At 40.7% G+C, this 22,411-nt stretch overlaps 1 protein-coding gene, 1 non-coding gene and 1 pseudogene across 2 annotated transcripts in view; 1 reads left to right on the top strand and 2 right to left on the bottom strand.

The window, feature by feature from the left end:
• Positions 1-490: 490 nt before the first annotated feature.
• On the bottom strand, positions 491-12,506 carry LOC101053676 (dnaJ homolog subfamily B member 6-like; annotated as a pseudogene).
• LOC120366244 (U4atac minor spliceosomal RNA) lies at positions 12,192-12,316 on the top strand. Its single transcript, XR_005580978.1, has one exon. It is a non-coding gene; the product is annotated as a U4atac minor spliceosomal RNA (small nuclear RNA).
• A 5,219-nt stretch (positions 12,507-17,725) lies between the features above and the next one.
• IL23R (interleukin 23 receptor) overlaps positions 17,726-22,411 on the bottom strand; it is a 91,261-nt gene continuing 86,575 nt past the window's right edge. Inside the window, exon 11 of the mRNA XM_010347887.3 lies at positions 17,726-21,878. Within this exon, the coding sequence (XP_010346189.1) occupies positions 21,225-21,878 (654 nt within the window). The 3' untranslated portion in view covers positions 17,726-21,224. The remainder of the gene's footprint in view (positions 21,879-22,411) is intronic.

Raw genomic sequence — 22,411 nt, 5'->3', positions numbered from 1 at the left:
AATAATTTTTAAATTTTTTTGAGACAAAGTCTTACTCTGTTGCCCAGGCTGGAGCGCAATGGTGCCATCTTGGCTCACTACAACCTCTGCCTGCTGGGTGCAGGCAATTCTTCTGCCTCAGCCTCCCAAGTAGCTGGAACTACAGGTGCCTGCCACCAAGCTTGGCTAATTTTTTTGTATTTTTAGTAGATATGGGGTTTTGCCACATTGGTCAGGCTGGTCTTGAACTCCTGACCTCACTTGATTCACCCACCTTAACCTCCCAAAGTGGTGGGATTACAAGTGTGAGCCATCGCACCCAGCCTACAATAATTTTAAAGACAAAAAATAAATGGTCCTATTATAGGTCCCAACAATAAATTCAAAAGTCTATGACAAATAGAGGTTTGAGTGAGCTGTTTATAAACATTTCAGGTACATTATACTGAAAGTTGAATTCCCTTGAAATCTTAAAAAAAAAAATTCCTGTTAATCCTCAAATAGTGCTTGTTATAGTTTAACATTTCTGTTAAGTGCGTGCCTTGAATTACTTGTTATCCAAGTGCAGCAGCTGCTCTTTACCTTGTATTGTTAAAGGCATTAACTGGTCTTCTTCAACTTTTCTTTCTTGATCATTTCTTGACAATTCCTTTGTAGTGATTTTTCTCCCATTAACCATTTTAGTAGAAGCTGACATCAGTTTGAAGTTGCCCATCACACTACCACCAAATGATGTGGAAGAAAATGAAGTGAGGCCCCCATGACCTAGTGACCCAAATGAAGTATTGATAAACCCTGTATCAAAAGAAGAAAATCCACTTCCAAAAGATGGAAATCCACCGAATGTGGAGAAAAGCTACCCTGACCCTTGGCTTCTGCTTCCACGGGGACCCCTTCGATTCTGAAACAAGTCCTCAAAAGAGTCTTCGATGTAGTCAAATGAAAATGGGTCCTGTCCACCAAAAAATTCCCTGAAGACATCATCTGGGTTACAGAATGTGAAGCCAAACTCAGACAGACTGTCAAAATGACTTCCACCTCCTCCTCCACCATTTAATCCTTCTTTGCCATATTTGTCATAGATGTCCCATTTTTTTAGCATCTGACAACACCTCACACCCTTCAACTACTTGTTTGAATTTTCTCTCTGCTTCTTGTTTATTCTCTGGATTTTCATCTGGGTGCCACTTGAGAGCCGGATTCTGGTATACCTTTTTAATATCTTTGGGAGAGGCCTGTCACTGCACACCTGGAACTTTAGTAATCCACCATGATTTTGTTTGTTTGTTGCAGATAGAGTCTCATTCTGTCACCTAGGCTGGAGTGCAGTGACACCATCTCAACTCACTGCAACCTCTACCTCCAGGGTTCAAGACATTCTCGCATCTCAACCCCCTGAGCAGCAGGGATTATAGGCATGGGCCACTATGCCTGGCTAATTTTGATATTTTTAGTAGAGATGGAGTTTCAGTACATTGGCCAGGCTGGTCTCGAACTCCTGACCTCAGGTGATCCACCTGCCTTGGCCTCCCAAAGTACTGGGATTACAGGCGTGAACCACCATGTCCAGTCTAACCCACCACGCTTTAAGAGATGGCTGGAACAAGTCCAAAGACAGAAGTGGCTGAAGGCAGGGGCAGTGGCCAGGATTTCCTCTCAGCTCCGGTACTGCTGCACTGGTGGTGGTGACTACTCATGCTTTCCTCTAGGCTTTTGCCTAGTTGTTGTTTCCGCCCCCCCCCCCCCTTAATTTTACTTTAAGTTCTGGAATACATGTGCAGAATGTGCAGGTTCGTTACGTAGGTATACATGTGCCATGGTGATTTGCTGCACCTGTCACAATCTGTGCTCTCCCTCTCCTTGCCCCTGACCCCCTGACAGGCCCCAGTGTGTGATGTTCCCCTCCCTGTGTCTATGCGTTCTCATTGTTCAACTCCCACTTATTTGTGAGAACATGTGGTATTTGGTTTTCTGTTCTTGTGTTAGTTTGATGAGAATGACGGCTTCCAGCTTCATCAATGTCCCTGCAAAGGAAATGAACTCATTCTTTTTAATGGCTCCAGAGTATACCATGGTGTATACGTGCCACCTTTTCTTTATCTAGTCTATCACTGATGGGTATTTGGGTTGGTTCCAAGCCTTTGCTATTGTAAATAGGGCTGCAATAAACATATGTGTGCATGTGTCTTTATACTAGAATGACTTATAATCATTTGGGTATATACCCAGTAATGAAATTGCTGGGTCAAATGGTATTTCTAGTTGTAGATCCTTGAGGAATCACCACACTGTCTTCTACAATGGTTGAACTAATATACCCTCTCACCAATGGTGTAAAAGCATTCCTATTTCTCCACAGCCTTGCCAGCATCTGTTGTTTCCCGACTTTTTGATAATTACCATTCTAACCGGCATGAGATGGTATCTCATTATGGTTTTCATTTGCATTTCTCTAATGACTAGTGATGGTGGCTGTTTTTCATGTTTGTTGGCTCCATAAATGTCTTCTTTTGAGAAATGTCTGTTCATATCCTTTGCCCACTTTTTGACTGGATTGTTTTTTTCTCGTAAGCTTGTTTAAATTCCTTGTAGGTTCTGGGTATTAGATCTTTGTTAGATGGGAAGCTTGCAAAAATTTTCTCCCGTTCTGTAGGTTGCCTGTTCACTCTGATGATTGTTTCTTTTGCTGTGCAGAAGCTCTTTAGTTTGACTAGATTCTATTTGTCAATTTTGGCTTTTGTTGCCATTGCTTTGGTGTTTTAGTCATGAAGTCTTTGCACATGCCTATGTCCTGAATGGTATTGCCTAGGTTTTCTTCTAGGGTTTTTATGATTTGGGGTTTTAAATTTTAAGTCTTTAGTCCATCTTAATTTTTGTATAAGGTGTAAGGAAGGGGTCAAGTTTCAGTTTTCTGCATACGACTAGCCAGTTTTCCCAGAAACATTTATTAAATAGGGAATCCTTTCCCCATTGCTTGTTTTTGTCACATTTGTCCCAGATCAGATGGTTGTAGATGTGTGGTATTATTTCTGAGGTCTCTTTTCTGTTCCATTGGTCTATATGTCTGGTAGCAGTACCATGGTGTTTTAATTACTGTAGCCTTGTAGTATAGTTTGAATTCAGTAGCGTGATGCCTCCAGCTTTGTTCTTTTTGCTTAGGATTGTCTTGGTTATATGGACTTTTTGGTTACACATGAAATTTAAAGTAGCTTTTTCTAATTCTGTGAAGAAAGTCACTGGTAGCTTGATGGAAATAGCATTGGGTCTATAAATTACTTGGGGCAGTATGGCCATTTTCATGATATTGATTCTTCCTATCCAGGAGCATGAAATGTTTTTCCATTTGTTTGTGTGCTCTCTTATTTCCTTGAGCAGTGGTTTATAGTTCTTGAAGAGGTCCTTCATATCCCTTGTTAGCTGTATCCCCAGGTGTTTTATTGTCTTTGTAGCAATTGTGAATGGGAGTTTACTCACGATTTGGCTCTGCTTGTCTATTGTTGGTGTTTAAATGCTTGTGATGTTTACACATTAATCTTGTAACCTGAGAGTTTGCTGAAGTTGCTTATCAGTGTGAGGAGTGTTTGGACTTAGACAATGGGGTTTTCTAAATATACAATCATGTCATCTGCAAACAGAGACCATTTGACTTCCTCTGTTTTTATTTGAATATCTTTATTATTTTTCTTGTCTGATTGCCCTGGCTAGAACTTCTAATACTATGTTGAATAGGAGTGGTGAGAGAGGGCATCTTTATCTTGTGCCAATTTCCAAAGGGAATGCTTCCAGCTTTTGCCCATTCATTATGATATTGGCTATGGGTTTGTCATAAATAGCTCTTATCATTTTCTGAAGTCTAGTTTTTAAATAATTTATTACTGCTGAATCTGAGCATGTTCCACAGATGTGTCTTTTGTAATTCCTCTATTGCACACACCTGCTGACCTCACTATACTCTTGGGTACAACTGCTATATTCTTGGCATTGAACACATTGTTACTTACTACCAAGAAGAAGCCTCCAGTCTTGCATGAAATTTAAAGAAACAACTTTAATAGCAGTCCCCATCCCTCGAGGAATTCATAGTACAGCACAGATCCATGGGGTGCGAGTGAGGTGAATACATTCAAAACCAACTCCACCACTTACAACCTAAGTTGTGCTGGGCAAGAAAAAGCATCTCTCTGACTCCATTTCCTCAGTATAAAATGGTGATAATACCTACCTCACAGGTTGTTTGTAAAATTAAATAATGTGTGGGAAGAGGCCAATATAAATTCATAGCAGATATGTTTTCTTCCATTTGTGTACTGAGATTTAGTTTCTGTCGGGTTTGTGTGTTAGCGGTTATGACACCTAATAACCCTTAAGACTGTTCACAGCAGGAGATGTGAAGGCTGACACTTAAGTCATTTCTTCCCCGTTTATGACAAGGTTACCTGGTTTCCACGCAGACACAGTTAAAGGTGCTTTCTCTTTTACATGCTACACCACATCAAACTTCGTATCGTGCAAAAGATTTTTGCTTACACAGTCATAGAAAAGGAAATTTGCATCAGTTTGCTTGAACATTTTGGTTAGCTGTACTTTACTCACATTCTGAAACTCAGTCATATAATTCAGAGGGGATTTTCTTTTCTAAGACGATTTGCAGTATATTTATCCAGGAATAATTGCTGAGATGGAGAGATGACAATTATGAACATTTATGCAAGTAAAAGTATTAGAATTTTAGTTCTATTCTATACTTCCAAATAGGACACACAGTAAGTTGAGAGACCATCCAGTGGTTTCTCACAGGTTTCTAATATTTATTGTGTTTTCTTCAAGAGCTGAATTGCATTTATTGCCAGTTCTTCCATCTGCAGTTGCAAAGAGGCTGATGTAGGGAGGAACTGTCAGGATAGCATGAGGTTTGACTCCAGTAACAATTTACTGAAAATAACATGAAATATTGATTTGCACTGTAGTATCTATTCAATTTCAGATAACTTAGCATACAAGATGAAACAAACACTATTAGTTATTGCTAATCATTATTAAAAGAAAATAATGTAAGTTCTAAGAGCCTAAAAATGCAGGGCTTTTTTTCTTTTTTTAATTTTGGAGAGTTGTATCAGTTATGGCTCTCAATTGTAAATAATAGAAGCCCAACTCTAAGTAGCTAAGGAAGAAAGAAGGCTGTATTATGAAGTTTCTCATGGACCATAAGTCATGAATGTGATTGAACTTTATTAACAATTAAAGCAGGGGATTCTGATGCATTTAGGGTTCTTATTTCATCTCTCCTCTGCCCTTTTCTGTGGATCTGTTTATTATTCATCTTATTCTGTGTCTATGGGCCATCTTCCTTTTATTCTAGCCATATGGAGAAAATCAAGACTGACAGCTTCTGAACTTGCCACCTAACATTCTGTCACCGGAGGGAGTCTGTCTCTTTTTCAGGCCTAATTGCAAAATTCCTAGTGAAAAGCTTTGATTGGTCCAGCTTGGATCAGGTGTATACTTCACACCAATCAACTGCTGTTAGCTAATCAGAGTGATACTGAAGGAACATGTGGACAGGAGGAAAAGAGCAGGTCCTAGAAGAAGGGAACTGGTGAGACAACAGATGACCACTGTTATGGACAGACTGTCTTCCCCAAAATCTGTATGTTGAAGCCTTAAGTCCCAGTGTGACTGTATTGGTGATAGGGCCTTGAGAGAGGTAACTAAGATGGAGTGAGCTTATAAGGGTGGGGACCTAACTTGGTAGGATCAATGTCCTTATACAAAGAGAATGAGACAGCAGAAATATTTCTCTCTCCTGTCTGCATGAGCCTAAAGTAAGGCTATGTGAATCCATGGCAAGAAGATGATCAACTACAAGTCAGAAAGAGAGGCCTCACCAGACACCAACCCTGCCAGCACCTTAATCTTAGACTCCTAGCCTCCAAAACTGTGAGAAAATTAATTTATATTGTTTAAGCCACCCAGTCTGTGGCATTTTATTATGGCAGCCTGAGCAGACTACTATAACCACCATAGGCATGTACTCCATTCATTCTCTGAAAAAATAATTTCTGTTTACCTATTATATCCATTAGAATAAATTCAAATACAAATAACAAAACCTGCAAGAACAGTGATATTAGAACATCAGTCTCACATAAAAGAAGTTGAGGAAAGTGATCCAAGGCAGCTCCTCAAAATCATCAGAGATGTGGGCTCTTCTGTTTTCTGCTCACCATACTCACTGCATAACTTCTGTCTTCCAGGCCACCTTCTGATCTCAGATAGGGGCTGGAGCCCAGATGTCATGCTCACTTCCCAGTCAGCAGGAAGGAGGAAGGGGGAGGAAAAGATTCCCCATGTGTCTGAACCAAGTCTTTAATAAGACAGCTTGGAGATCCCTCTAACAGTTTCTCTGTTTATTTCATTGGACAGAATTTAGTCACATGACCACACCTGGCTGCAAGGGAGGCTAAAAATGTATCTTTTTACTGGGTGAATTGCCGTCATCAATGACATAGGGGTGCTACTAGGAAGTAAGAATTTGAGAATGGATGTTGAACAGACAATTAGCAGGCTCTGCCACAGTTACTATCAGCCAGACACGGTGGTAAATGCTGTATTAGTCCATTTTCATGCTGCTCATAAAGACATACCCAAGACTGAGCAATTTACAAAAGAAAGGTTTAATGGAGTTATAGTTCCACATGGCTGGGGCAACCTCACAATCATGGTGGGCGGCAAGGAGGAGCGAGTCACATTTTACGTGGATGGCACTAGGGAAAGAGACAGAGCTTGTGCAGGGAAACTCCCATTTTTAAAACCATCAGATCCTGTGAGACTTATTATTACAAGAACCCCATGGGAAAGACCTGCCCCCATGATTCAATTACCTCCTGCTGGGGTCCTCCCACAACATGTGAGAATTCAAGGTGAGATTTGTGTGGGAACATACCCAAACCAATCAAATGCCAACTACAGCTTCATTCAGAAAATTGACAGGCTAGATCAAAACAAAATTTGATAGCATTTAAAACAATAATAAATAAAACTACCCTCTGTGGATTATCTCTAGTTGACTGTATCAAGTAAAATCATCTGTGATTTATAATTGAAGTGACACATTACACCAAACTTCCTATCAACAGTTTATTATTATTATTACTATTATTTCTGTTAAGACATTTGGCTGGGCATGGTGGCTCATGCCTGTAATCCTAGCACTTTATGGGCCAAGGTGGGCTGATCATTTGAGCCCTGGAGTTCAAGATGAGTCTGGACATGTTGAAACCCCATCTCTACAAAAAATTAGCCAGGCATGGTGGTGTGTGCCTGTAGTCCCAGCTGCTCATGAGATTCTGAGGCAGGAGGATTACCTGAGCTTGGAAAGTGGAGGAAGTCAAGGCTGCAGTGAGCCGAGATCGTGCCACTGCACTCCAGCCCGGACAGCAGAGTGAGTCCCTATCTCAAAAAAAAATAAAAAATAAAAAATAAAAAAATAATTAATTTATGTTCTGTAAGTTGATTGCACCTGTTTGCTCATTTTCTTTAACATGCTACACCAGGCGTCCCCAAACTACGGCCCACGGGCCGCATGCAGCCCCCTGAGGCCATTTATCTGGCCCCTCCACCCCCGCCGCACTTCAGGAAGGGGCACCTCTTTCATTGGTTTCATTGGTGGTCAGTGAGAGGAGCACAGTATGTGGCGGCCCTCCAACGGTCTGAGGGACAGTGAACTGGCCCCCGGTGTAAAAAGTTTGGGGACACCTGTGCTACACCTTTTGTCTGCCCCATCATCAGCCAGAGAGCTATCTAATTAGTGTGGTGGCTAAACTGATTTCCCCCCAGAGAAATGAAGGATAGTGTTTGCTCACTGATAATGGTTCAGAGTTAATGTTATTAACTCTATCTACCACATGAATCTATTTGAAAAAAGGGTTTCAGTCAAAAGCAAATAAAAATTGTTGAAAATGACTGTCATTTCAATGACTCCAATGTCTGTTGGAGTGGTCCTAGAAAACAAAGCAAAGCTGCATAGATGAAAAGAGAAACACATAATTTTACATTATGTCATTGTTTTCTCGCCAATTATAGAGTGACAGTTCGGGGAAAAACATAATGGTGGTGATAAAATAATGGAGTGTTGAGGAAGAGCCTCAGAAAACACATTGACGTCTGAAAGCTCTTTGCCTTCATGAAACATTGTTTTCTGTCTCATGAGAAGCAGATGGAATAGATTGGACCATTATCTATTATTCATTCAGTCAGTCAGTCAACAAATATTTATTGAGCACCTACTATGTGCCAAGCACTGTTCAAAGCATTAAAGCTTTACAGGGAACAGAGTAGACACAATTCCTGTCGTCCTGGATCTTATATTGTAGTGACTGACAGACAATGAATAAGATTAATGAGTAAAATGTATGGTATGTTCAATTTTAGATGGTGGTGTGTGCAGTGAAGAAAGGTGAAACAGAGAAGACTAGGATGCATTGGGGTGGAGGAGGTTTGTCATTTCCGTGGAATGGCTGGGGAAGGCTGAATAGGAGGCAACAGGAATTCTGAGAGGTAGCGTGCTAGTGAACAATTTAGAAGGGAACAGCAGGAGCAAAGACCCTGGGGTGCTTACAAGATTGCCAGCGTCTGGAGCTGAGTGGTTACAGGGGAGGATACTAGGACAGAAAGAGGTAAACCAGGTGGGGCCTCCTAGGTCATTATAGTGACTCAGACTCCTGTCGTGTGTGGGATGGGAAGCCACTGGCAGGTTTAGCGCCGACAAGTATAGTTGTAGCAGGATCATCTGGCTACTCTAGCGAAGACAGATCTTTGGGAGGCTTTTGTAATAACTCAGGCAAGAGATGACTGTAGTTTGAGCTAGGCAGTTGAGTTGATATGGTAAGAAGTGATTCAATTTCTGAATATATTGAAGGTAGGATGGATAGGTTTTCCTGATGAAGTACATGGGAGGAATGAAAGAAAAAAGCCAAGGATGGCACCAAGATTTTTTTGGCAACTAGAAAAATGGCAACACTATTTACTGAGATGGGGACACCTGTGAGAAGAGAAGTCTTGAGTCTTAAGTACCTTGATGATAGATAAATTAAGATGCTAAGTAGACAGCTGGATCTGGAGTCGAGTCTCGAGTTCAAGGTCGATGTTGGGTTAGCCTATTCTTATAACATGTAGGTCATGTTTAAAGTCACAAGAATGAACAAGATCACCAAGGGAGAAACCAAGACCTTCAATGTGTGGCCTGCAACATTTAGGTGGCAAAGAGACTAGGAGAAACCAGAGAAGTAGACTGAGAATGAGCAGTCAGAGTACGGGATCATAGGTGTGTGGTGTCCTCGGAGAAAGAAGTGTTTCAGGGAGAAGAGAATCAACTCAGTCAAATTTTCTCAAGCCAGGTACACCAAGATCAGTATCCCTGTCCCAGAAAGTAGGACAAGGAGAGAACATGAAGCTCCAGTCACCGCCCAACATCACATACTTGGCATGTAGTCAATATGAAATTCAAAAGCTCAGACTGTGGTTAAGCATGGTACCTGACACCTGTAATCCCAGCATTTTGGGAGGCCAAGGCAGGAGGATTGCTTGAGGCTAGAAGGTCAAGACCAGCCTGGACAAGATAGTGAGATAACATCTCTACATAAAACCAAAAAGTTAGCCAGGCATGATGGGTGCACCTGTAGTCCTAGTTATTCAGGAGGCTGAGGCAAGATCACTGAGCCCAAGAATTCAAGGATGCAATGAGCCATGATTGCACCACTGCACTCCAGCCTGGGTAACAGAGCAAGACCCTGTCTCTAAAACAAACAAGCAAAAAGCTAACCAAAAAAATTCTGATTGGTTGAACTTAATCCAAGCTTTTAAAAGGAAAAAAATAAAGTTTAATCTACCTATTTGCAATATCAGTTACATTTGAAGTTCTACATGCTTTTCGGATTTGTTTTCTAATTGAAGATTTCTATTTCTCCGTAAAACAAAAGCAACAAGATGGAAAAGACAATGTAAGAGTTTTAGTAAGTGCCTCAAAAATGATAATTTCATGAAAGTGATGAATATAGGTTGAATCTGCTAATATCATTTATTGTGTTTGCAAAGTGCTTCAGTTTTTTTGTTCTTTGTTTTGCTTGCATTAGAATTGTTTTTCTGCATTTCTGCATTGCTCTGGGCTTCAGCAGCTGCCCTCCTGTTCTTCACAGGGTTCTGCATAGGCTGCCTCTATTCAATCAAATGGAATCTCCAAAGTAACACATTGAATGGGATGTGCAATGAATACTAAAAAAAGAATGAATATTCAAATACTTGGCAGCTGGCAGTTTCTTAAAATCCTAATTTCTTCATTTAGTGAGATACAAGTGATTTCCAATTTTAGCAACTAAGTTAAAATAAATCTTCTGTATGGAACTGCAAAGTAAAATAAATGCTAAACTTTGTTTAAATGTAGATAAGACTGGATGCAGCGGCTCATGCCTGTAATCTCAGCACTTTGGGAGACCGAAGTGGATGTCTTGAGTCTAAGAGTTTGAGACCAACCTGGGTAACATGGCGAAACCCCATCTAAAAATATATATACATTTTAATTCTAGCTGGGTGCAGTGGCTCACGCCTGTCATCCCAGCACTTTGGGAGGCTGAGGCGGGTGGATCACAAGGTCAAGAGATCAAGACCATCCTGGTCAACATGGTGAACCCTCATCTCTACTAAAAATACAAAAAATTAGCTGGGCATGGTGGTGCGTGCCTGTAATCCCAGCTACTCAGGAGGCTGAGGCAGGAGAATTGCCTGAACCCAGGAGGCGGAGGTTGCGGTGAGCCGAGATCGCGCCATTGCACTCCAGCCTGGGTAACAAGAGCGAAACTCCGTCTCAAAAAAAAAAAAAAAAAATTAATTCTAGATAAGAAGAGATTTGCAAGAAGTATTGCAGCAACCAATATCAAACGATTATCAAATTTTGCATATTTACTATGAGATCCTGAACACTAAAACAAAAGATCAGGAACATGACAGGAATTTAGAGTTGTGCTATTTAATAGCTGGACAGGAACAGTACTGCACTACTTAAGTGTGCATGCTCTTAGAGTTTTCTAGTCCTGTTTCTTCACCTCTTTGTCACTCCACTTAGTCCACTGACACTTTCTGCCTCTCCTCTCAGGTACCTAGTATTTTTGCCTCCTCCTCCTCCCCCTCCTTCTCTTCCCCTCCTCCTGCTCCTTCCCCTGCTGCTCCTCCTCCTCCTCCTCCCTGCTCCTCTTCCCCTCCTCCCCCTCCTCTCCCTCCCCCCCTTTTCTTCCTCCCCTCCTCCTCCTCCTCTGCCTCCTCTTCTTCTTCCTTCTTATTTCTTCCTCTTTCTTCTTCTTATTCTTACTCTTTTTTTGACATAGTGTCTTGCTCTGTTGCCCAGGCTGGAGTGCAGTGGCCCAATCTCAGCCCACTGAAAGCGCTGCCTTCCAAACTGAAGCAGTCCTCCCACCTCAGCCTCCTGAGTAGCTGGAAGTATAGGTATATACCACCACAGCCGGCTAACTTTTTGTAAAAATTGAGTTTTGTCATGTTGCCCAGGCTGGTCTCAAAATACTGGGCTCAAGTGATCTGCTGGCCTCAGCTTCCCACAGTACTGGGATTACAGGTGTGAGCCACCGTGACCAGCCTGCCAGTGTTTCCAAATGTTATTTAATCTTCTCAACAAATGGCCAGAGGAAGATATTAATAGGATCTTTTTTAAGGAAAAAGAAACTGAATCCTCTTGGTTCAGGGTTTGCTGGAAACCACAGAGCCAGGATCTGAGAAAGGTGGATTCTTTTTATTTATTCATTCATTTTTTTGAGATGGAGTTTTGCTTTGTCACCCAGGCTGGAGTGCAATGGTGCGATCTTGGCTCACTGCAACAACCACCTCCCAGGTTCAAGCGATTCTCCTGCCTCAGCCTCCTGAGTAGCTGGGATTACAGGCATGCACCACCATGCCCAGCTAATTTTTTGTACTTTTAGTAGAGACAGGGTTTTACCATGTTGGCCAGACTGCTCTCGAACTTCTTACCTCAGGTGATCCGCCTGCCTCAGCCTCCCAAAGGGCTGGGATTACAGATGTGAGCTACTGCATCCAGCCAGAAAGGTAGATTCTGATCTGATCTGTTTCTTCTAATGGCTGCTGTTCTAATGCTCATTGCTTAATACCACCATGTGTTAGGCTGTTCTTGCATTGCTATAAAGAACTACCCAACCATGCTTTCCTTGGGGTCACACTACTGTGTAATGAGTGCACAATGAGGTCAGTACTGCTAATGCCTATAGATCGCACTGCATCAACTGGAACTTTGCTTTACCTTGGTACAATTTTTGGAAAAATGAAAAACCTCTTTTCCATGAAATTGAAAAAACAAATGTTTTTAAAAAGAAAAAAGAAAGAAATATCTGAGGCTGGGTAATTTACAAAGAAAGGAGGTTTAACTGGCTCACAGTTCCGCAGGCTGTACATGAAGCATGGCACTGGTAGCTGCTTTGCTTCTGGTGAAGCTTTGGGCTGCTTACAATCATGGTGGAAGATGAAGCAGGAGCAGGCATCTCATGCAGGGAGAGCAGAAGCAAGAGAGAGAGAAGGGAAAGGGGCCACACACTTTCAAACAACCAGCTCTCTTGGGAACTCACTACCAAGGAGATGGTGCTAAGTCATTCCTGAGAGATCTGCCCGTGATCCACTCACCTCACACCTAGTCCCACCTCCAATACTGGGGATTACAATTCAACATGAGATTTGGTGGGGACAACGTTCAGACTATATGATATCACTACATATTCTAGCATAAATATATATTTGCTAATGTTAAATAGGATGTATAATAGATCATTGGTTTGGACTGAGTCCCTGCACTAGGCCCAACAGACAAAACCAAAGTGGAGTAAGGCATGCTGAAGTTTCACACCAACCAGCTGAAACTAGGATCTTTATCTAACCTTTCAACAAATCAAGACTCAGAGATAACAGCCAAATCCCTAAACAGGCCAGATTTTGCCAGCACGATAAGAAAATTCCTTCTGCTTTAACCTTTACAAGAAAAGGAACTTCTGTTTATAACATCAACTTCCTCTGCTCAGCTCATCACAACACTCATTCCGTTTTATAGTATGAGGCGTTGTCCAATTTTAGAATCGCAAATAAAAGCCAATTTTTTAAAAAAATTTTTTTAATTATTTTTTTAATTAGAGATGGGGTGTCACTATATTGCCCAGGCTGGTCTTGAACTCCCAAGCTCAAGCAATCCTCCCACTTCAGCCTCCCAAAGTTTTGGAATTAGAGGCATAAACCACCATGTCTGGCCTCAATTAAGATATATATATTTTTTGAGGTGGAGTCTCACTCTGTCGCCCAAGCTGAAGTGCAATGGCACCATCTTGGCTCACAGAAACCTCTGCCTCCCAGATTCAAGCGATTCTCCTGCCTCAGCCTCCTGAGTAGCTAGGATTACAAGTGTGTGCCACCATGGTTGACTAATTTTTATATTTTTAGTAGAGATGGGTATCAGCATGTTGGCCAGGCTGGTCTTGAACTCTCAACCTCAGGTGGTCCACCTGCCTCCGCCTCCCAAAGTGCTGGGATTACAGGTGTGAACCACTGTGCCCAGCCCCAATTAAGATCTTTAAACTAAATTTGTTGTAATTTTGTCTTTTGACACTAAATATGATACCCAGTCTGGATAAATACATAAATCAAATAAAAAGAAGAATTTCCTTCATAGTGAAAAAAAAGAAAAAAGAAAAATGGCAACAGATCAACTACATACAACTTTAAAACTTTGGTTTGGCAAAAGAAAACATGAGGATAAAAAAATAACATACAGACTGGAAAAGCGTATTTAGAACATGTAACAGAAAAGATTTATATAAAGCACTCCTGGAAATGACTAAGACTATAACCAACAACTCGGTAGAAAAATGACCAAAGAATATAACAAAGGTGAACCAAAAAATAAGAAATACAGAAGAGCAACAAACAAATAAAATATTCAACCTCATGAAAAAAACAATGCAAACAAGATACCCATCAGGTTGGCAAACATTTTACATACTGATAATATTGGCAAAGCCTTTTTAGACAAATAATTGGGAATATTTATTGAAATCTTTTTTTTTTTTTTTTTTTTTTGAGACAGGGTCTTGGTATGTTGCCCAACCTGGTCTTGGACTCCTGGGCTCATGCAATCCTCCCACTTCAGCCTCTCACATAGCTGGGACCACGGGAGAACACCACCTCACCTGGCTGCAAAATGTAAATGACTTTATTCTTTCTCCTGACCCAGCAATTCCACATTTAGATATCTGTCCCGCACAACCTAACACACAAAATTTTTATATGTGTATAAACATATGTGCAAGAGGAATTATTAAAGGAATAGGTGTACTAGTGAAAAACTGGAAATAACCTAAATGTACATTAATAAATTAGGTAACTATATTGTCTAAATTTATTCTATAGATCAGGCATCCCCAAACTACGGCCCGCAGGCCGAATGCAGCCCCCTGAGGCCATTTATCCGGCTCCCCGCTGCACTTCAGGAAGGGGCACCTCTTTCATTGGTGGTCAGTGGGAGGAGCACAGTATGTGGCGGCCCTCCAATGGTCTGAGGGACAGTGAACTGGCCCCCTGTGTAAAAAGTTTGGGGACGCCTGCTATAGATTATTAGGCAATTGTTTAAAAAAATAAGGTAAAGCTACATATAATGACACGTGAAGATTTCTGAGACATATTGTTAGGTGAAAAATAGTATGTCAAAGAACAATATCATATTTTCATTACCTATGATGATGAGGTGGGAAGTGGGAAAAAGGGGGTGAATAGGAACAGTCACTTTTCACTCCATTTACACTGGTATTACCTTGATTTTTAAAAAATGTGTTTTCATGAATTACAGTGAAGTTTAGAAATAAAAATGCTTTCCCTTTATTTTACTATTGTATTCTTTCTCTCGTACTCTCCTCTAATAAAATTCTCAGGCAGGATGTGAACAGAAAGAAAACAGTAACGTTTATTGACTTCCGTATCTCACACTTGGGTTCCAGTGTTTGACTATTTATGATTTCCTTCCTGTGCTCTGACAGTCTCTAATTTTAGGTATGCCTGTATGGTTAGAAAAAGCATTTTGTTTTGCTTCAGTTTTTAAAGCAACAATCTCAAAAAAGAGCTACACTTCTGTAACACTGTTGTTTAGGGGTTTTTCCCCTCTCATAAAAATAACCTAGAATGCTTTTACTACCCCAGACAAAAATGGACCACTTAAGAATAAGTTCTTAGTTTGCTGCTAAATGCTAATTATGAGAACTAGGTAATAACTTATATTCCTCAATATAAGCATAATGGGAATTCATCTTTAGGAAATTGATGGGAATTCCGTATATAAAAGGTGCAGTGTGGCTATCTTAAGTTGAAAAGTGAAATTAGCAAAATAGCTAAGAAAGCCCTAACATAAAACATTAATTAGGGTTTAATGATGTAATCTTAGCAGTGGGAAAGACACATCATAACATTCTATCAAACTTTTGTTAGAGTTCCCTGTAATTTTGCCTTAACTATAGCATCTGAGAAAGTTCTGTACAATTAATGAATCAGAATCCAATTATTTTATATTGTTTTCATTCTTTACCCAAGAGAGATTCATAAATTATTTTTAATCACTTCATTTTAAACCAATAGTGCCTGCCAAATGGGTAACATTTCCCATTAAAACATCGCCTCCTATAATTGGTATAATTACTTCATAAAGAGATAAACCACAGCATAATTCCACAGTCTTTGGGTTTATAAAATCTAATTATGTTCACAACACAATATTTTATTCTTAGTGATCTTAAAAAGAACATAAACTTGAACAAAGTCCAGACATTTATGGTAAAGTAATTGGGAGAAGCAAGTTAATTATTGCCTGTAGTACTGCCTCTATTAGCAGCCTCTGACAGAAAGCCCTTTTTGCAGTCATAAATCTGAATATAGTTTGAGGAGGGTTTGGTTCTGGTCCCCTGAGCTGTGTTGACAGCCTGTGCTGAAGTGCAGAGTGAGGTTCAGTCCTCAAGTACAGGCTTCTCAAGGGCTGTCCAGGACCCCGGTCTCCTAAGTATAGAAGAGTGGAGCCCCCAGCCTCAGCTTTTCAATGTTGCTTCAGAGGCAAGTGTGGAGAAGAGAGAGGGAGGGGCAGAGGGCACAGATATGACCTCCAGCGTCTGTTTCAACAGATTTGCATTCATCTGTGTTACATTTGAGGATTCTGCAACAGATTGCATTTTTTCTTTTCTTTTCTTTTTTTTGAGACGAGTCTCACTCTGCCACCCAGGTTGGAGTGTAGTGGCAGGATCTTGGCTCACTGCAACCTTCGCCTCCCAGGTTCAAGCAATTCTCCTGCCTCAGCCTCCTGAGTAGCTTGGATCATGGGCAGGCACTGCCATGCCCGGCTAATTTTTGTATTTTTAGTAGAGATTGGGTTTCATCATGTTGGCCAGGCTGGTCTCGAACTCCTGACCTCAAATGATCTGCTCGCCTCAGCCTTCCAAAGTGCTGGGATTACAGGCATGAAGTACTGCACCTAGTCAACAGATTGCATTTGGAGAAAGGGAATCAACTGCTAAAATTTATTTTTAAAAACCTTTGCTCAATGCCATAGTCATGTGCTGTCTCTATGTCAAAGGGAGGATGACTAAAAATATAAGAATTAGCCACTCAAGGGAACGTATCAGAAGGCCAAACAGCAATCCACATTACCTGAGAACCACATCTTAAAAACTCATAAGCCTCTCTTCAATACTATTTATAACAAAAAAGAAATCGTAATTTTAGGCTGGATGCCGTGGTTCATGCCTGTAATTCCCAGTACTTTGAGTCATCAAGGCGGGAGGATTGCTTAAGCCCAGGAGTTTGAGACCAGGCCTGAGAAAAATGGTAAGACTGTTTCCACAGAAAATTTACAATACAGCTGGGTAGGGTGGTGTGCACTTGCTACTCAGGAGGCTGGGATAGGAGAATCGCTCGGGCCTCAGAGGTTGAGGCTGCAGTGAGCCACAATTGTGCCACTCCACTCCAGCCTGAGTGACAGAGCAATTTTTTTTTAAAGCAATTCTAATTAAACACACACACACCTGCACAGGTGCCAAGCGAACCCCCAAAACTGTACTTCACTTGCACCTCCTCCTATGGTTTTATGCACGAAAAGAGAGGTAGAGAGAAAGATACTTGAACAGGAGGAAACAATATTCCTTCATTATTAGTGGCTTCCAGAACTATGGCACTCCATTTGGCTTCGGCATTCCTGAGGATGAACTTGCCCTCTTTCTTTGTATTTCTATTCCTTTCCTCCCTCTGATTCATACCTTGAGAGGCTTTTCCTCTCTTTTTCTCTCTCCTTTCCTCCCCTTTCCCCATACCAAGAAGCAGGACATGCCCCTTCAGGAATCAGCAACTTAAAAGATTGTGAGACTCAGAGAAGGAAAGTTAATAATAGGCCCAAGAGCTAGATAGAAAGATGAAAAGACATGCAATTGTCCTCAGAATCTGCAGAAAATTCTAGTAAAGATGGGAGGTGGGGTGTGGTCAGGCTGGGAGGTAACTAGGGGCAAGGTGTACGGGAGGGAAAGGAGTAAAGACATTAGCCACTCAAGACTTTATAGAAGGAATTTGTCAGTGGCAAGCTGGCTCTCACCTGAGACTCAGATGAACATCACTTCCTGGGAGTGATCTTTCCTGACCAACCAGTGCCAAGTGGCCAGTGAGTTGCTCTCTACCACATTATCCCATTTTACCTCTCTATACAGCACTTACTATCTGACATTTTCCTGAAGTTTTTTCTGTCTCTCTCCATCCCCTACCTCTGGCCTCTTCCGTACTAAAATGTAAGCTCCTTGGGGGAAATGACTTGTCCTAATTTACTGTCTGTCCCTTTTCCCTAGAATATAAGCCCCAAGGCTGCAGGGATTGACTGGTTTTGTTAACATCCATATCCTTCAAAGTGCCTTGCATGTATACTAGTAAGGGCATTCAATAGTTCAATGAATACTTCTTGAATAAAAGAATTATAGAAAGAAACCCTTTCTCCCTCTGCAAAGGTTGCGTTGTGATAAAGCAGCTTAAAATTTTCCCGAGTTGGGACAAAGGCAGGTACATTGCTCTCATTGCAGGTATAGTCTCAATTTCTAGTCCATTGGGACTGACAAGGGCTAATGGCAAAGACAGAATCAGAAGTGTCTCCTCTGTGCTGAACAGTGATGTGGGTTAAGTCATCACTGAATGAGAAAGCAGCATCCTTTCCACTACAGGGGGTGAGGAGGTGGCACTGGCTGTAATGGAAGCATTTGCAGAAGATCAAATAATGCTGTAATCCTTTAAGCTTGATAAAAGCTTTTTTTCATGTGTGATAGATGACAATTATGGTGAAACATGCTATAAAAATATTCTTCACGTCACCAGATGCCTTCATCAGGCCGGCAAACATCAAAGATTTAATCTTCTGTTATTTTGATCTCCAAAGCTACCTGCTTCTTTATGATTCTCCATTTGCAGAAGAATCCATCAAAGGCATATGACAATTTACAAGTCAAGATATTTAAGATTAGCATTTCGTTAGTGATTTAAAATACATTGCTTTTAGAATATGCAAAGTATAACAAACATATACATATTTTAAGATAAACAGAATAGAGTTTCATATCAGGGGATACATTTTTTTAACGCTATGAATATTCTTTTAGAGCAAAATGGCCTTAGTAAATGATAAGAGGTAAAATAAAGAGGATCGTCAGTGCAAAAAAAGACAAATTCTGATCAATTTACTTATACACCGGACATTAGTCTTGAGTGACCATATGATTTATTATCCAAATAAAGGATGCTTCTGAGAGTGAATGAAGGTGGTTACTGGTCATAATTAACACTGCGACAATGGACAAAAACCAGGGCAAACTGTGATACACGGTCAACCTCATTTTAGGGATACTTAATGACCATAGAACTGCTTTCGGATTTTTGTAAAAACAAAACAAAACAAACAAACGAACAAAAACCCAAAAATAGCCTTATGTGCTAAAGACACAGTAAGCAACGAGTCTTTTTTAAATTAACTGCTTGATTTTTCATAAAATTAAATGATTAAATATGAGTAGGAATTGGCAACTGCTAGAGAAAAAGAAATTCAGTGGGTAATCTACCTATTTTAACGAATGTCTGAGTTTTTATTTACGTTTTAGAGACGGGGTCTGGCTTTGCCGCCCTGGCACACCATCATCCGTCACAGCGCACTGCAGTGTCACTCCTGGGCTCAAGTGTTCCTTCTGCCTCAGCCTCCTGAGTAGCTAGGACTGCAGGCATGAATTTACATGCCCTGCTCTACCCTGTTTTAAATTGTTCCACTTATTCAAAAAAGTTGCCCTTGCCCATAAATGTTAATCGCAATAGGAAAATTTTCTGGGTAACATTTCTCAGCTTACAATACATTTAATCACCTTTCCATATTGACCTCAAGATAGATCTCATCTCCCACCCCAGTTCTTATAGACTGTGGCCATGAGGAGCACTGCTTGGGAGGCTTCTGCGGCGCGGTACAGCTCAGCAGAAAGGGCTGTTCTGACTGGCTAGTGATATCTGCAGGAGACATAGAATATAAGACAATGGTAGGTTGAGCAGGTATTTGCCATCAAAACAGGTACTGAACAAATACCTGTTTTTTTTTTTTTTTTTGAGACGGAGTTTCGCTCTTGTTACCCAGGCTGGAGTGCAATGGCACGATCTCGGCTCACCGCAACCTCCGCCTCCTGGGTTCAGGCAATTTTCCTGCCTCAGCCTCCTGAGTAGCTGGGATTACAGGCATGCGCCACCATGCCCAGCTAATTTTTTGTATTTTTAGTAGAGACGGGGTTTCACCATGTTGACCAGGTTGGTCTCGATCTCTCGACCTTGTGATCCACCCGCCTCGGCCTCCCAAAGTGCTAGGATTACAGGCTTGAGCCACCGCGCCCGGCACAAATACCTGTTTTAACAACAATTTTCTAACATATATCTAGTATGTAACAAAAAAATTACACCTTGGTGATCCTGCATCTGTTACCTCTCATAGGCTCTATCACAGTGTAAATAATATCCCAACTATGCCACAGGAAAACAAGGCCATCACTCTTAACAAATCACAGTAAGATCAAATCCCTAATACCTGAATGGAAAGTAGGGGGAAAAATAATACAGCAAATGGCTAATTAACTTCTCTTCTGTTTCTAGTCTTCATTTATTTTGTCATTTGGGGCTATATTTTTTATACACTCAAGAGAATTTTAAGTGATAAAATGAAAACTAAACTTGCCTCTTTCTTTGCAAGCAAATATATATATATTTTTAAATTTTAGATGGAGTTTTGCTCTTGCTGCCTAGGCTGGACTGCAGTAGTGCAATCTTAGCTCACTGCAACCTCCGCCTTTCTGGTTCAAGTGATTCTCCAGCCTCAGCCTCCCGAGTAGCTGGGATTACAAGTGCCCCAACACGATGCCCCCAATAATTTTTGTATTTTTGGTAGAGATAAGGTTTCAGCATGTTGTCCAGGCTGGTCTTGAATTCCTGAAATCAGTTGATCCACCCATCTCAGCCTCCCAAAGTGCTGGGATTAAAGGCATGAGCCACCACGCCCAGCCTAATTCTATTTTAAAGGACAATTTTAAGGATGTATTTTACTACCAGATACTGTGCATGATTTATCCTTTCTTTATACAATAGAAAACTGTTTTGCATCTTTCAGTGAGGGAAAATAAAGAGGAAATAGGTGATGCTTTATAAAAAATATAGGAGGTATCCAAATAACGCTGCTTTTGTGTCTGTGTGACCATGAAGTATGCTCCAACTTCAGATCTTAATTCTCTAATTTTAAGAAATGAGGCAGTTTGATTTTCAGTAGCTTTGCAATAGGAAAAAAAAAAAAAGAAAAAAGAAATGAGGCAGAAGAATGGCTAAAAATAAAAGGCTGTGGAGCTCCTGGCATTTTCACATGTTGATGGTAGGAGCACAGAATGTCACTGTTCTGGAAACGAGATTGGTAGAACTGAAACATATGCTTATCATAAGGCCCAGCAACCCCCGACCTAGGTATTCATCCAAGGGAAATGAAAACATGTGTCCACATGAAGATTTGTATGTGGATAAATCTTTTCAAAAACAGGCTGAATTCCATTTCTATTGCAGGAAAAACTTGAGTTCAGATTTCAAAGCAGCTTTGTCATATTGATTTTGACCTTACAGCTCTACTTTTCCAAGAGTGAAATCCTGCTGAAGTGGCTTTCCAAAATGTTTTGTGGAAAATAAGAATTAGTAGATGGCAACTCCTCATTCAGGATCCCCAAACAGGAGACAAATTCATCAGGAAGCAGGGTCTGTTCTGGAATAGTTTCATTGGGTGAATCATTTTCCAAAAGCGTGGTGGGTTCCTCCTCTATTGAGTTTTGTATGTCAGGAGGACTGCATTCTCCTTGATTTAATATGAGGCTTAATTCTTCAAGAAATAGTGTGTGGCTCAGTGAATTCACACTTGAGACAGAAAAAGCAAAATTAGGATGCTTTTTTAACCTGGGATTATTTCCTAAGTCTAAGGAATCAAATGGTGGTTTAAGTGTTAAGGAAGTGATTTCATCATTACTGCTGAGAAGGTTTCCTCCAGGCAGAAAATTTGAAATTTGGGGTTTATATCCAGTGTTGAGATCAGGAATATACACAACTGTAGTATTGTCGAATAGCGAGTTTTGGAGGTAGTCTCTTGTCTCCAGGGGTCCTGTATTCTTTTCCTTCTTGTAGTCTGCAGGCCTGTGTTGTGGGATAAAGATTTCGCTTATCTCTGTAATCATGGGATCAACATACAGGACCTGTTCGCTGGAATTATTATTCATAAGTTCACTTTTTTCCTAGGAAAGAAAGACATTGTTTTATTTTACAAAAGACATTTAAAAGAACCAACTGGATCATCGAATGAGAACTGGAATTTTGTTTTCTTTCCACTTTCCTTTCTCCCTCCCTTTTCTCATATTGTTTATTTTCCCATATGATTTCCTCCTTTTGTCTTCTGTTGGCCTACTTGCTTCCAAATCTTTATTAAATTCTGCAGGAGGAGACTGAAGAAAAGGAATAATAAAAATAATCCACTTCTTAAGCACACGTCTCGGTTTAAAAGTTTTAAAGAGGAAAGTTGAGTCTTATATATTAGCTTATTACTGAATGTTAGAGCCTTTTAAAAGTTGGTCTTCTGAGGCAGGAGAATCGCTTGAACCTGGGAGGTGAAGGCTGCACTGAGCTGAGATTGCGCCACTGCACTCCAGCCTGGTCCACCTCGCCCGCCCCGTGACACTGTCTTTCACAGTCCTCTCACATTGCTATTCTCAAATTGCTTTTCTCAAAATGACACTGTCTCAAAAAAAAAAAAAAAAAAAAAAAAAAGCTG

Source organism: Saimiri boliviensis, chromosome 11 (genome assembly GCF_048565385.1).
Source record: "Saimiri boliviensis isolate mSaiBol1 chromosome 11, mSaiBol1.pri, whole genome shotgun sequence".
Lineage (NCBI taxonomy): Eukaryota > Metazoa > Chordata > Mammalia > Primates > Cebidae > Saimiri > Saimiri boliviensis.
Note: the sequence above shows the minus strand (reverse complement) of the source record. Positions and strands in the feature narration are given on the sequence as shown.